Below are 12729 nucleotides of genomic sequence, written 5' to 3'. Positions count from 1 at the left end.
TACCTGATGAGCACTTGGCACATCACAACATTCAAGGCTATGGGCCAAGTGCTGGTAAATGGGATTAGGTAGGTAGGTAGGTCAGGTGTTTCTCACATGTCAGTGCAGACTCTATGGGCCGAAGGGCCTCTTCTGCACTGTGATTCTGTGATGCATGTAAACTTATAGGCGCCCTGTGGTCAGACACACCACTCTGAAACCAAGTGACAGATGCCACCTCAACCAGGTGCCATGGATCTCTCCTCAGCTTCACCCAGACACTTGTCACACCGTGAGTCAATCAGCCTCATCGAACTCCATCTTTTACACGAGGGTTTCCAATCTCTACCCTCCAAGAACTCGCTTCAGGATATTCTGCCAAACTGACGTTTTCTTTCAGACGCTTTCTGCAAGAGTCCAGCTCCAGGGTTTTGAACTCTCCTTCTGATGTTCTTCTTCCCTGGGTCATCAGATGCATTCAGCTGTCTTCCACGCACTCTCACTGACTCAGCCATCAAAAGTACACTACTGCTTCACATGCCCAAAGTAAAGAGTTACAGATCTTCAGCCATCTCTTTGGACCTTCTAGCTTCTTACAAACTTGGAGCCTTTCTCCCCACTCCTTACTTTTGCTTCTACAGAACAGGACATTTTCGAGGTTCCTGTCTGTCCTTTTACTAGAAGGTCTTCTTGGGACTTTATCCTGTTCCACTCCCCAGGAATTTTGGGACTTTCTTCTTTAGCTTGGGACTTGTTAACAGTCCCTTTTTCCTTAGTCTCTCTCTGGTAGCTACTTTCAACCAACTTTAGCTTGGAACGTGCTATCTCTCCCTACTAGGTTGCTTCTGCCTGGCAACTGTCTTCATAGCTTCAAAACTTTTCTTAACACAGATACAGAAATACAAATCAAACTTAAACATTAAAGCTAAAACTCATTCCTAACACTCACAAGTACAAATATAACTTAAACTGTCTCTCTTTCCTAACATTGTTCACTGAATGTGGGCATCACTGACAAGGCTAGTGTTTATTGTAACAACCAAGTTAGGAGGGGTGAACTGATTCCTCTCTTTTCCCATTTTTGAGTTGGTTATAACAGAGTTTTAATGTAAATGGGAGGTGACATTGCCAATTCAGTATATATGCTTAACCGTGTATAGCTTGGTGCAAGAAATAAGCGAGCCAGATTTCTTAAGTTAACAAGTAAAGAGTTAGTTTAATTGCTAAAATTCGCTTGGGTAAAGATACAGAACTTACTAACAAAAAGGTTTAAAATGTACGAATATATCCAACTTTCACTTATGGAAAAAATACACGTACAAATACCGCGCACCCCGCCCCCCACCCCAACGCCCCACTGAAGCATGTAGAAAAAGAATTAAAACTTTAGGGTATCAGATCTAAAGACTTGGCCAAGCAAAAAGCAAAGTCAGAAAAAAAATTATTCACGGATTGTCCAGATGCTTATTTACAGCCGAAGGCTCACTTTCCACAGGAGCTGCAGGCACTTGAGTTTTTCACAGGAACAGTCGTGACTGGCTGATTCTAATTTCTCTTGGAGACAGTGGTGTTGATTTGGAATCCTCCTTGAAGAACTCTTGGTTTGCAGCAGTGAGGTCTTCTGGTGGGTTTTCAAACCAAATACAGCCTAGCTTTATGTGAGGTTTAAGAGAAAGAGAGAATGGGTAAGGCTGATCTCCTGTGGCAGTCTCTCTCTGACTATTAGTTCAAATGCAATATATTTTACACCCAAAAACTAGGTCACATGACCTCTTTCTGGTTTCAATCTGGGCTTATCTTAACCATTGTCTCAGAGCTCTGTGTCACCATAAAGCAACTTGTGTCCATCGCAAATGCAGCACATTAGCTGCTATAGGCCAGTGTCCTTTGCTTAGCAAAAGTGTTCTTTTCAAAAAGTTCTATATATGTCCTGCCAATAACATTATGAAGTAATATATGCCCAGCCAATGACATTACAAATTAATTTTCTATATAACACATCTTCACAACATGTTGTCTGTTCCAAATTATCCTTGAGAAGATAGTATTGAACTGCCTTCACAAACCTTTGCAGTTCATGTGGCGCAGGTACACCCACAGTGATGTTAGGGAGGAAGTTCCATAATTTTGACCCAGTGACAATGAGGCAGTGGCAATAAATTTCCAAGTCTGGATGTTGTGGCTGAGAGTGGAAGTTTCAAGTCATGGTGTTCCCATGTGCCTGCTCCCCTTGTTTTTCTAGATGGTGGCGATTTAGAAGCTGCTGCCAAAGAAGCCTTGATGAGGTGTTGCTCTTCATCTTGTAGATGGTACACACTGTTGCCGCTGTGGGTTTGTGATGGAGGGAGTGAATGGCTGGGGTGCCAGGCAGTCAAGTGGTTCGCTTTGTTGTGGATGATATCAAGCTTCTTGATTATTGGAGCTGTACTCGTCCAGGCGAATGGAGAGTATTCCATCACGCTCCTGACTTTTACTTTGTAAATGTTGGACAGGTTTTGGGGAGTCTGGAGGTGAGTTACTCGACACAGATTTCCCAGCCCCTGACCTGCTCTTTTAGCCACAGTATTTATATGGCAGATCCAGATAAATTTCTGATCAATAGTAACTCCCAAGATGATGTTGATGGAGGATTCAGCAATGGTAATGCAGTTGAATGTCAAGGGAAGATAGTTTTTGTTGGAGATGGTCATTGCCTGGCACTTGTGTAGCACAAATGTTACTTGCCCCTTATTAGCCCAAGCCTGAATATTATCCAGTCTTGCTGTATACATGCAGGAACTGCTTCGTTACCTGAGGAGTTGTGAATGGAATGCAGTGCGATTGTTAGTAAACATCCCATACCTCATCTTATGTTGGAAAGAAGGACAATGATGAAGGTGCTGAAGATGGTTGGCCAGGACACTGCCCTAAGGAAATCCAGTAGCAATGTCCTGATCACAAAACCAAAATGTACCTAACTCTAAAAGGTAATCTGGCTCACTGATAATTAATGTATGGCTTTTATTTTCCTGCATTAATGAAACTGGGAATGCTTTTCCAAAAAAGTCAGTTTTTGAAAGGTAAGACCGGTTAATTCTGTGCTTAATGTATTTTAATCTTGTAAAATATTTTTGTTGATATTCTGTTATGTTTCTTTAGGATTTTTCCATCAACTATTTTGTCATAACATCTGCTGAAGAAATTGTTGACCTTGTCAAAGGCAAAGTAACAACTAGGGAAGAAGATGATGAAGAGGAAGATGAAGATATGGATTTCATAGGTATGGCGAGGTACAGTTAGATCACAAAGGAGCAAAATCTAATGGCAACTGCATACACGGGGAGTTGACTAAGTTATCAAGATATTTCTTCCAATTTTAAAATGTTCTTAAATGTACAAGTTGTTGATTGAGTGGGTTTATAAAGTGGACTCACGGCATAACTTGATTAAATCAAAAGATGAAGGAGGTGCATTTACTATTTGAGCCATTGTCTTTTGGTTTAACTGCATTAACTGAAATCTGATGCCTTGGTGACCTTGTTGCATAACAGAAAATTTGACAATATTGTTGGTTGTTCATGCCCAAATTGGGAAAATATCGAGCTAGGAATAGGATTTAATTTTGTTAAGTTAAATATAGTTAGATATGATCCAATACCTGTGAAATTTGATGGTTCCTAATTATAGGACCATGGATGTGCCACGTCATAGAAAGCAATTAGTCAAAGTTATATAATTTATATTGCAACATTAGAAAAGTACTTTAAGGTTTTACTTATAAGTTTTGAGAAAGAAAAAGCTCTGCAGAACTTTTCTTCGGAATTAACTAGGTAGAATCCATGTAAGGTTGACTTGTACACATTCTTGTGGAAGGAACAATCATTTCTTTTTCCATATTTTCTTATGTTTTACATCATATTACAGGAGTAAAATTATGAATAGTTCATAACATAAATACATTTTTATTACTGGGTAACAAATATTTAATGCCACTCAGTTGAATGAAACTCCAGAACTTTCTGTTGGTTAAATAAATGAGCATGAGTGGGGTAAAAATTCCTCTTAATGAAATAGCACATTTCAACATCACAATAATTCCATAATTTTCTATTGTAATATGTTCAGAAATATAATGCTAGTTGATATATTGTAAGCACACTTGACATCAGAATAGATCTGGATCTTTTTCTTTAAAACAGAGACGCTCTGCCACTTATTCATCATTTATGAATGTACATTCCCATACTTAGCTTTTATTATTATTACTAGCATTACTGGCATTTATCCTTGGGCAAGGACGAATTAAAAACAGAAAATGTAGGACATGATCAGCAAGTCAGCAGGATAATGTCATTTCTTTACAAAAATGGAATGTTTCTGTATAATAATCATTATTTCAGCAGGTAATTTAATATTCTTAGTTACTGGATATTTACATCCAAGTGTAATTTTTTGATAAGATATTTTTATGTTATAGTCTATTTTGTGAAGATTGTATCCTACACATTTTTATGTTGGATTTTTCTGATTAATTGAGTACCCCTGGGATCAAATAGCCAGGATGCCTCATTATCTGCTTCCTCCTCCTCCTCCTCACTGTACTACCATATTTCCTGAAATGCACATCTTGGTTTTGTGATGAGGACATTGCCACGGGATTTCCTTAGGGCAATGTCCTGAACAATCATCTTCAGCACCTTCATCATTGATCACCTTTCCATCATAAGATCAGACACGGGTGTCTCCACCTGCCTGGACGAGTGCAGCTCCCACAATCAAGAAGCTCGATACCATCCACAACAAAGCAAACCACTTGACTGACTGGCACCCCAGCCACTACCTGGGATGAGAATTTTTTTTAGAAAAGGCTAAAGAAACTAATTCCTGTATGTATTTTACAAAAAGGCCAGCAATCACTGGTGGACATGTAAATTGAGCATCCAGGAAAAATGGCAGTGGTGGTTAGGCTAGTGCTGCTACCTGTACAGATATCCCAGAAAGTCACCTGTCTAGATGATCTATGGTGCCTTGGAAAGCTGAAGCACAACCTCATTTCACTCATAGTGCAGACATTGGAGGCAGTAATATGCCTACAGTACTGTATAGGGTGAATGCATGATTAGGTGAAATGCTTATCTCAGTTGGACTGAAGATTTATTTTTCCATGCTTCAGGTGTTCAAGATGATGAAGTGTCAGAAGCTATCTATAGAGACAGATGGAGAGAGCTCGATGTAGACTTAGTTCAAGCACTAACGGACAGCAGCTTTCCTTCAAGCTTAGCAACAATTCCCCATGTGGTGGTGCTATTCTACACAGCTTGTAAGTACTGGGAAGTTTTATAGATACAAGGTTAAAAACAGAATTATTTTGGGTCAAATCTTCCAGCCTTGGGATCATTGGAGATCAGATGTGCGACTGAAGATGCTCTTCGGAAATGTTAGACAGAATAAAACCTAGTCTAACAGCTGGGTAGCTACACAACTGACCCCCCTGACCTCTTGAATAACCTTGACTACCTCCAGACCGGACCCGACTGCACCTACCCGACCCATCCCGACTACCCCCTGACCCAACTACCACCCTGAACACCCAATTACCCCCACCCCACCGATCTGACCCGACCGACTATCCCCCTGCTGATCACATGTCTGACCCCTGATGCCCCGACTATCCCTCACAACCATTATACTGCCCCCCAACCCATCTACCAGCTCACCCAACATACCCCCACCACCTTACCCACCTCACCCACCTATCATCTCACCCAGCTACCCATCACTCAGTCATCCACTCATCCTTTCACTAACGTTCAAGCTAGACCTTTAAACTTCCCATATGGCAGCTAGTGCCATAAAAAGGGCATGTCCTGTTTTCCCCTGACTCCACTTCGCTCTGATGGAGTTTCCTGAATGACATGACACTGTGAATTTCTGGGAAAGCTGGGCCCAGAAGGTCCCGGAGGAAATGCACAGCAGCATCGAGTTGGGGGAATTTTCAAGCAGAGCAGCAATCCGAATATCATTGCCGCTGTTTGGAAGATCTGGGCCATTATAAAAAGATGAAATAGAAGGATTAGTAGCTTAAGTATTGAATAGCAATGTCTGAACAAAAAAAATGCTTCAATTACCAAGAGGATGAGAAGGTATTGAGTACAATTTACAGAGTTGATGTGGAAAATAAATTGATACCTTTGAATTTCCTACAGGTGAACAGATTATGATGGAAAGGATAATATGTTTGGCTAATTTAAGCAGATGGAGCAAATAAGTAGTGGAAGTTTATGCTTTTAATGTTTCTGGACAATTGTTTAAAGAACACACATTCCCGATTTCTTTTAAGCAAGTTGATTGTGATTTCTTCTAGGTTGGGGGGGCACATGTATAGGCCAAATTTTATTTTCTTGTCAATTTCTAATTTTCTTCCTTCTGAAGTTGGAGACATGTGCTGAGGTGCAGTTCTGCAGGTTGTTGAAAGCCCTCCATTAGTTCCCTTTAGTCATTGGTTCTTAATTTGAGAGTTTAGACATTGCATATTAAGATGCTGTACAATCATGAGACATCACAGGAGAACCTGACCCTGCCCTCCTGACCTACACATTTATGTGTTTCAGCAGGAGTATTGGGTAGTGATCAATAGTGTAAAGCCTAATTGGCTTTTCTCCAATCTAATTCAGAGACATTGAAGCCAATTGTAATATCTCACTACTGTCCTCACTGAACTAGCTCAGACCTGGGACTTTATTGAGCTTTATGGCTCACTATCATTTCAGTTGAGGTTTTTATCCATGGAGACACTGGGGAGTTCATGTTGAAAATAAACAATGGGATGGACTTTGCTGGAGGGTGCCTAGCTAGGTGAATTTTTTTCATGCATCCTTCAGCTCAAATATTTTTTCCCTGGGTGTTGCTGTAACTGTGAAATTAAATAGGAAATTGCATTCTATAGACCTATTGTTACCTATCGTGTTATGGGATGAAGCTAAGTAATCAAACTGTTCATGTCCAATAACAACATTCATTAGTTAGGAATAACAATCATTTTACAAAATGAAAATGCACATTTATGGAACATTTACTCTAATTTTGATCAACTAAGTTGAGATGAAATAGTAAACAAGCTATTTTTTCAATAAGTTAGCTCTTGTGTATTAAAATACTATCTAATTTAATTAAACAATACCCTGAAGGTACCCTGGAAGATGCACTGGGGATCGTCTTGAAAGTCCCAACAGAAGGATCATGGGAATTGCCTGGGAAATGTCAACTTTTGATGGGCAATTACCTGAAATCTGAGAGCCTCCAAAACTCCAGTTTAAAGTCAGAGACTCAGATGGTTCCCACTCTCTTAGTATAATAGTTACCCAGGAAAGGTTAGAAGGATTAAAACCAGTTCTAAAACCTGACCCCCTGCCACTCTGCACCACCTGACTACCACCCCATCACCCCGTGCCCTCCCCCCCCCCCGCAAATGTAGACACACCAAAGACACCATTCTTTTGATGTCTTTGTAGTCGTCAATCTGGTACAGGCTCTGAGATTACACTTCTCCATTCCCAAGCGGCCTTCATGTATCTTCTGGCGAAGTTCTCTCTGTATTGTGAAGTATTGTTCTGGATCCAGATAGAAGAACACCATTTCTAATGAGATGTCACCTCTGTGTTTGCTGTATCTTATCATGCCATCCCTGGATCACTTGCTGAGGGAGCAGCTTTAACTCTTTGTCTTTGCCAGTCTCCTCTCTAATTTGACTCCGTTTCAGTGATGTTACATTCACCAGGTGATGGATCTTTATATCTAGATCTTTTGTCTCATGCTTCTCCTGTGGCAACAACCAAGATGGGGCATCTGCTAGCACAATTTCTCTTTATGGCTTGTATTTCATGTTGAAATCGTAACTCTGAAGCCTCAGGAGTAATCTCTGCAGCCTTGCTGGTGTTCTACACAAATTTTTCTTGTAGATCTGCTTCAGTGGACGCTGATCACTCTCCACCATGAACTTTCTCCCACAGAGATATGTTTGGAATTTCTTACACCCATACATGACTCCCAAAAGCTCTCTCTCTATGTTGACATATCTGGTATCAACTAATGTTAGAGCTTTGGATGCAAAAGCAGTCAGTTTCCCTGCTGTACCAGGGTTGCTCCCAGTGATTTTGTAGAAGCATGTATTTGCAGAGTGACAGTTTTCATTCTGTCAAAGTATGACAGACTTGTCTCCTTGCAGACTACTACGTTTGAGTGTGTTGAAACTCTTGTCTTGTCACTCTGACCACTGGCACTCAACATCTTCTTTCATCAGCTCTCATAGGTTTGCTGTGTGTTCTGACATGAGGTATGAGGGCACTCATAAAGTCAGGGAAACTTCTCAACTCTTTCTTGCCTCTTGGAGCTTCCATCTCAGAATGCTATGACTCTTTCAGAACTCAGCTTGACTCTGCCAGGTATGTACACCGTTCAAAGAACTAGCATTTTCCTACAAAGTATTTGTTTGTGTTTACCTTGATGCTAGCTTCCTAGTTCTTTCTGCGGCTTCATGAAGATGGTAGCCGTGATCTTTTCCATCCAACCATAGATTTTTTTTTAATTCATTCATGGGATGTGGGTTTTTCTGGCTGGGCCAGTATTTATTGCCCATCCCTAGTTGCCCTTGAGAATGTGGTGATGAGCTGCCTTCTTGAACTGCTGCAGTCCATGTGGTGTGGGTACACAAACAGTGCTGTTAGGAAGGGAGTTCAGGATTTTGACCCAGCAACAGTGAGGGAACGATGATATATTTCCAAGTCAGGATGATGAGTGACTTGGAGAGGAACTTCTAGGTGGTGGTGCTCCTATCTATCTGCTGCACTTGCCCTTCTAGATGGTAGTGGTTGTGGGTTTGGAAGGTGCTGTCGAAGGAGCACCCTCACTTTGTGAATTCCTGAAGTGCATCTTGTAGATTGTACACACTGCTGCTACTATGCATCAGTGGTGTAGGGAGTGAATGTTTGTGGTTGTAGTGCCAATTAAGCGGGCTGCTTTGTCCTGGAAGGTGTCAAGCTTCTTGAGTGTTGTGGGAGTTGCACCCATCCAGGCAAGTGGGGATTATTCCATCACACTCCTGACTTGTGATTTGTAGATGGTTGACAGGCTTAGGGGAGTCAGGAGGTGAGTTACTCGCCGCACTATTCCTAGCCTCTGACCTGGTCTTGTAGCCACAGTATTTATATGGCTAGTCCGTTTTAGTTTCTGGTCATTGGTAACCCCCAGGATGTTGATAGTGGAGGATTCAGTGATGGTAATGCCATTGATCATCAAGGGGCGATGGTTGGATTTTCTCTTGTTGGGTGTGGTCATTGCCTGACACTTGTGTGGTGCGAATGTTAGTTGCCACTTGTCAGCCCAAGCCTGGATATTGTCCAGGTCTTGCTGCATTTGGGCATGGACTGCTTCAGTATTTGAGGAGTCACGAATGGTGCTGAACATTGTGCAATCATCAGTGAACATCCCCACTTCTGACCTTATGATGGAAGGAAGGTCATTGACGAAACAGCTGAAGATGGTTGGGTCGAGGACACTACCCTGAGGAACTCCTGCAGTGATGTCCTGGAGCTGAGATGACTGACCTCCAACAGCCACAACCATTTTCCTTTGTGTTAGGTATGATTCCAACTAGTGGAGAGTTTTCCTCCTGATTCCTATTGACTCCAGTATTGCTAGGGCTCCTTGATGCCACACTCTGTCAAATATTGCCTTGATGTCAAGGGCAGTTACTCTCACCTCACCTTGGGAGTTCAGCTCTTTTGTCCATGTTTGAACCAAGGAGCTGAGTGGCCCTGGTGGAATCCAAACTGGGTGTCAGTGAGCAGGTTATTGCTAAGCAAGTGCCACTTAATAGCACTGTTGATGACCCCTTCCATTTCTTTACTGATGGCCGAGAGTAGACTGATGGGGCGGTAATTGGCTGGGTTGGATTTGTCCTGATTTTTGCGTAGAGGACATACCTGGGCAATTTTCTACATAGCCGGGTAGCTGCCAGTGTTGTAGCTATACTGGAACAGCTTGGCTTGGGGCACGGCTAGTTCTGGAGCACAAGTCTTCAGTACTATTGCCAGAATATTGTCAGGGCCCATAGCCTTTGCAGTATCCAGTGCCTTCAGTTGTTTCTTGATATCATGTGGAGTCTGACATCTGTGATGCTGGGGAATTTCCGGAGGAGGCCGAGATGGATCATCCACTCGGCACTTCTAGCTGAAGATTGTAGCAAATGCTTCAGCCTAATCTTTTGCACTGATGTGCTAGGCTCCTCCATCATTGAGGATGGGGATATTTGTGGAGCCTCCTCCTCCAGTGAGTAATTTAATTGTCTACCACCATTCATGACTGGATATGTCAGCACTGCAGAGCTTAGATCTGATCCGTTGGTTGTGGGATCGCTTAGCTCTATCACTTGCTGCTTATGCTGTTTGGCAAGCAAGTAGTCCTGTGTTGTAGCTTCACCAGGTTAACACCTCATTTTTAGGTATGCCTGGCATGCCTTCCTGCACTCTTCTTTGAACCAGGGTTGATCCCCTGGCTAGATGATAATAGTAGAGTGGGGGATATGCTGGGCCATGATGTTACATTTGTGTTAGAGTACAATTCTGCTGCTGCTGATGGCCCACAGCACCTTGTGGATGCCCAGTCATGAGTTGCTAGATCTGTCCAAAATCTGTCCCATTTAGCATGGTGGTAGTGCCACACAACACGATGCAGGGTATCTTCAATGTGAAGCCATGACTTGTCTCCACAACAACTATGAGGTGGTCACTCCTACTGATACTGTCATGAACAGATGCATCTGCAGCAGGTAGGTTGGTGAGGATGAGGGATGTTTTTCCCTCTTGTTGGTTCACTAACCGCCTGCCACAGACCCAATCTAGCAGCTATGTCCTTTAGGACTCAGCCAGCTTGGTCAGTAGTGGTGCTACCAAGCCACTCTTGGTGGACATTGAAGTACATTCTGCACCCTTGGCACCTTCCATGCTTCCTCCAAGTGGTGTTCAACATGGAAGAGCACTGATTCATCAGCTGAGGGAAGGCAGTCCGTGGTAATCAGCAGGAGGTTCCCTTGCCCATGTTTGACCTGATGCCATGAGATTTCATGAGTCCGTATTCGATGTTGAGGACTCCAGCGCAACTCCCTCCCGACTGTATACCATTATGCTGCATCTGTTCTGTCAGTGGGACAGGACATGCCCAGGGATGGTGATGGCATGTAAGGTATCATTCTGTGAGGATGACTATGTCAGGCTTGACTAATCTGTGAGACAGCTCTCCCAATTTTACCACTAGCCCCCATAAGTTAGTAAGCAGGACGTTGCAGGGTCGACAGGGCTGAGATTGCCGTTGTCGTTTGCCGGTGCCTAGGTCAATGCTGGGTGGTCTGTCCTTTTCTGTGTCTTTCTGGCAGTTTGTTAAACTGAGTGGCTTGCTTAAGAGTCAACCACAGGTCTGAAGTCACATGGTAAGACCAGATAAGGACAACAGATTTCCTTCTCTAAAGGGCATTAGTGAACCAGATGGATTTTTACAACAATCGACGATGAACTTTCAATTCCAGATTTTTATTGAATTCAAATTCCACCGTCTGCCCTGGCTGGATTTGAACCCAGGTCCCCATAGTGTTACCCTGGATCTCTGGATCACTAGCCCAGCGACAATACCCCTATGCCATTGCCTCCCCTGAAGATCTGGATAATATCATCCATATCAACTAGACCTTTAAATCCTCGGCATGTTTCATATATTTTATGCTGGAACACATCCTGGCTCACTTTAAGGCCAAAAAGTCGACACAGAAATATGTATCTACCAAAGGATGTGTTCATGTTGTCAACAGTGAAGATCCCTCATCAAGCGTCATGTTCCAGTAGCCAGTTCTAGCATCAAGCTTGCTGAAAATCTTTGCCCTTGCCTGTGCTGGCATGATCTCTTCCAGTGTTGGAATTGGGTAGTGATTCCTCTTTATTGCTCGATTAATTGCTGGATCTTTGGGATCCAGGAAAATTCTTAGTCGTCTATTTAGTTTCTCTCTTACCACGATGGAATTTACCCAATCTGTAGGCTATGTGACTATGCTGGTCACTTTATTTTCTTCCATCACTTGGAAGCTCTCTTTCAAGCTTTCCTTTTAGTTCTCTTGGTACTTTACGTAGGGGATGAATTTCTTCGCTGGATTAATAGTGTAATAGATCAATAGTCTAGATCAGTGGAGACATGATACTCAAAATATTTAAAGCATCCAACCATCTCATTAAAACCCTCTGGATACAATTAGATCTTTCTTGCTTGTGATCGGAAGTCGTTTTTTTAGTGTGTGTAATGCCTTCAGCTCTCATCGACGCCTTCTTCACCTCATGGTTTTCTGAGATAAGCTGCAGCTCTTCGTAACTGCTCAATCCCAGGATAGCAGGACCATCTGTTTCAGTAACGTAGAACATACAATTAACATCTTTTCCTTTGTGTGTTCCTATGACTTGGGTTGTTCCTAGCTGTCGCATTTCAGTTCCCCTGTATGCTGTTAACAGGGCTTGGTTGCTTGGTTTCAGAACATCTTTCCTTGGGTAACCACTTTCTTTCAAATTTTCAGGAAAGATCTCATTTAGTCTGAGCAGGACACTTTTACTCTGTGCTCCAATATCAATCTTCTGCTTCAGACTTATGGCTGTGGGCTTATTTCTCACTCTCTTTCTGATCTGAATGTTTTGAGTGTATTTCTTTTCTCTGGGAATTATCGTATCCAGTCATTTCATG

General features: G+C 42.4%; 1 protein-coding gene across 3 annotated transcripts in view; it reads left to right on the top strand.

Annotated features, from left to right (window-relative positions):
- The window catches only part of txndc16 (thioredoxin domain containing 16), a 269009-nt gene that overhangs the window by 37398 nt on the left and 218882 nt on the right, over positions 1-12729 (top strand). For all 3 annotated transcript variants that reach the window (XR_013579478.1, XM_078562615.1, XM_078562617.1), the window contains 2 exons: positions 3118-3238; positions 5132-5278. Coding sequence is in view for 2 of the 3 variants with exons in the window: in XM_078562615.1 (XP_078418741.1) it covers positions 3118-3238; positions 5132-5278 (268 nt within the window). In the remaining variant the exon portion in view is untranslated. The remainder of the gene's footprint in view (positions 1-3117; positions 3239-5131; positions 5279-12729) is intronic.

This window comes from Cetorhinus maximus, chromosome 18, assembly GCF_964194155.1.
Source record: "Cetorhinus maximus chromosome 18, sCetMax3.hap1.1, whole genome shotgun sequence".
NCBI classification, from domain to species: Eukaryota; Metazoa; Chordata; class Chondrichthyes; order Lamniformes; family Cetorhinidae; genus Cetorhinus; species Cetorhinus maximus.
The sequence above is the reverse complement of the archived record's forward strand: the minus strand, read 5'-3'. Positions and strand labels throughout refer to the sequence as shown.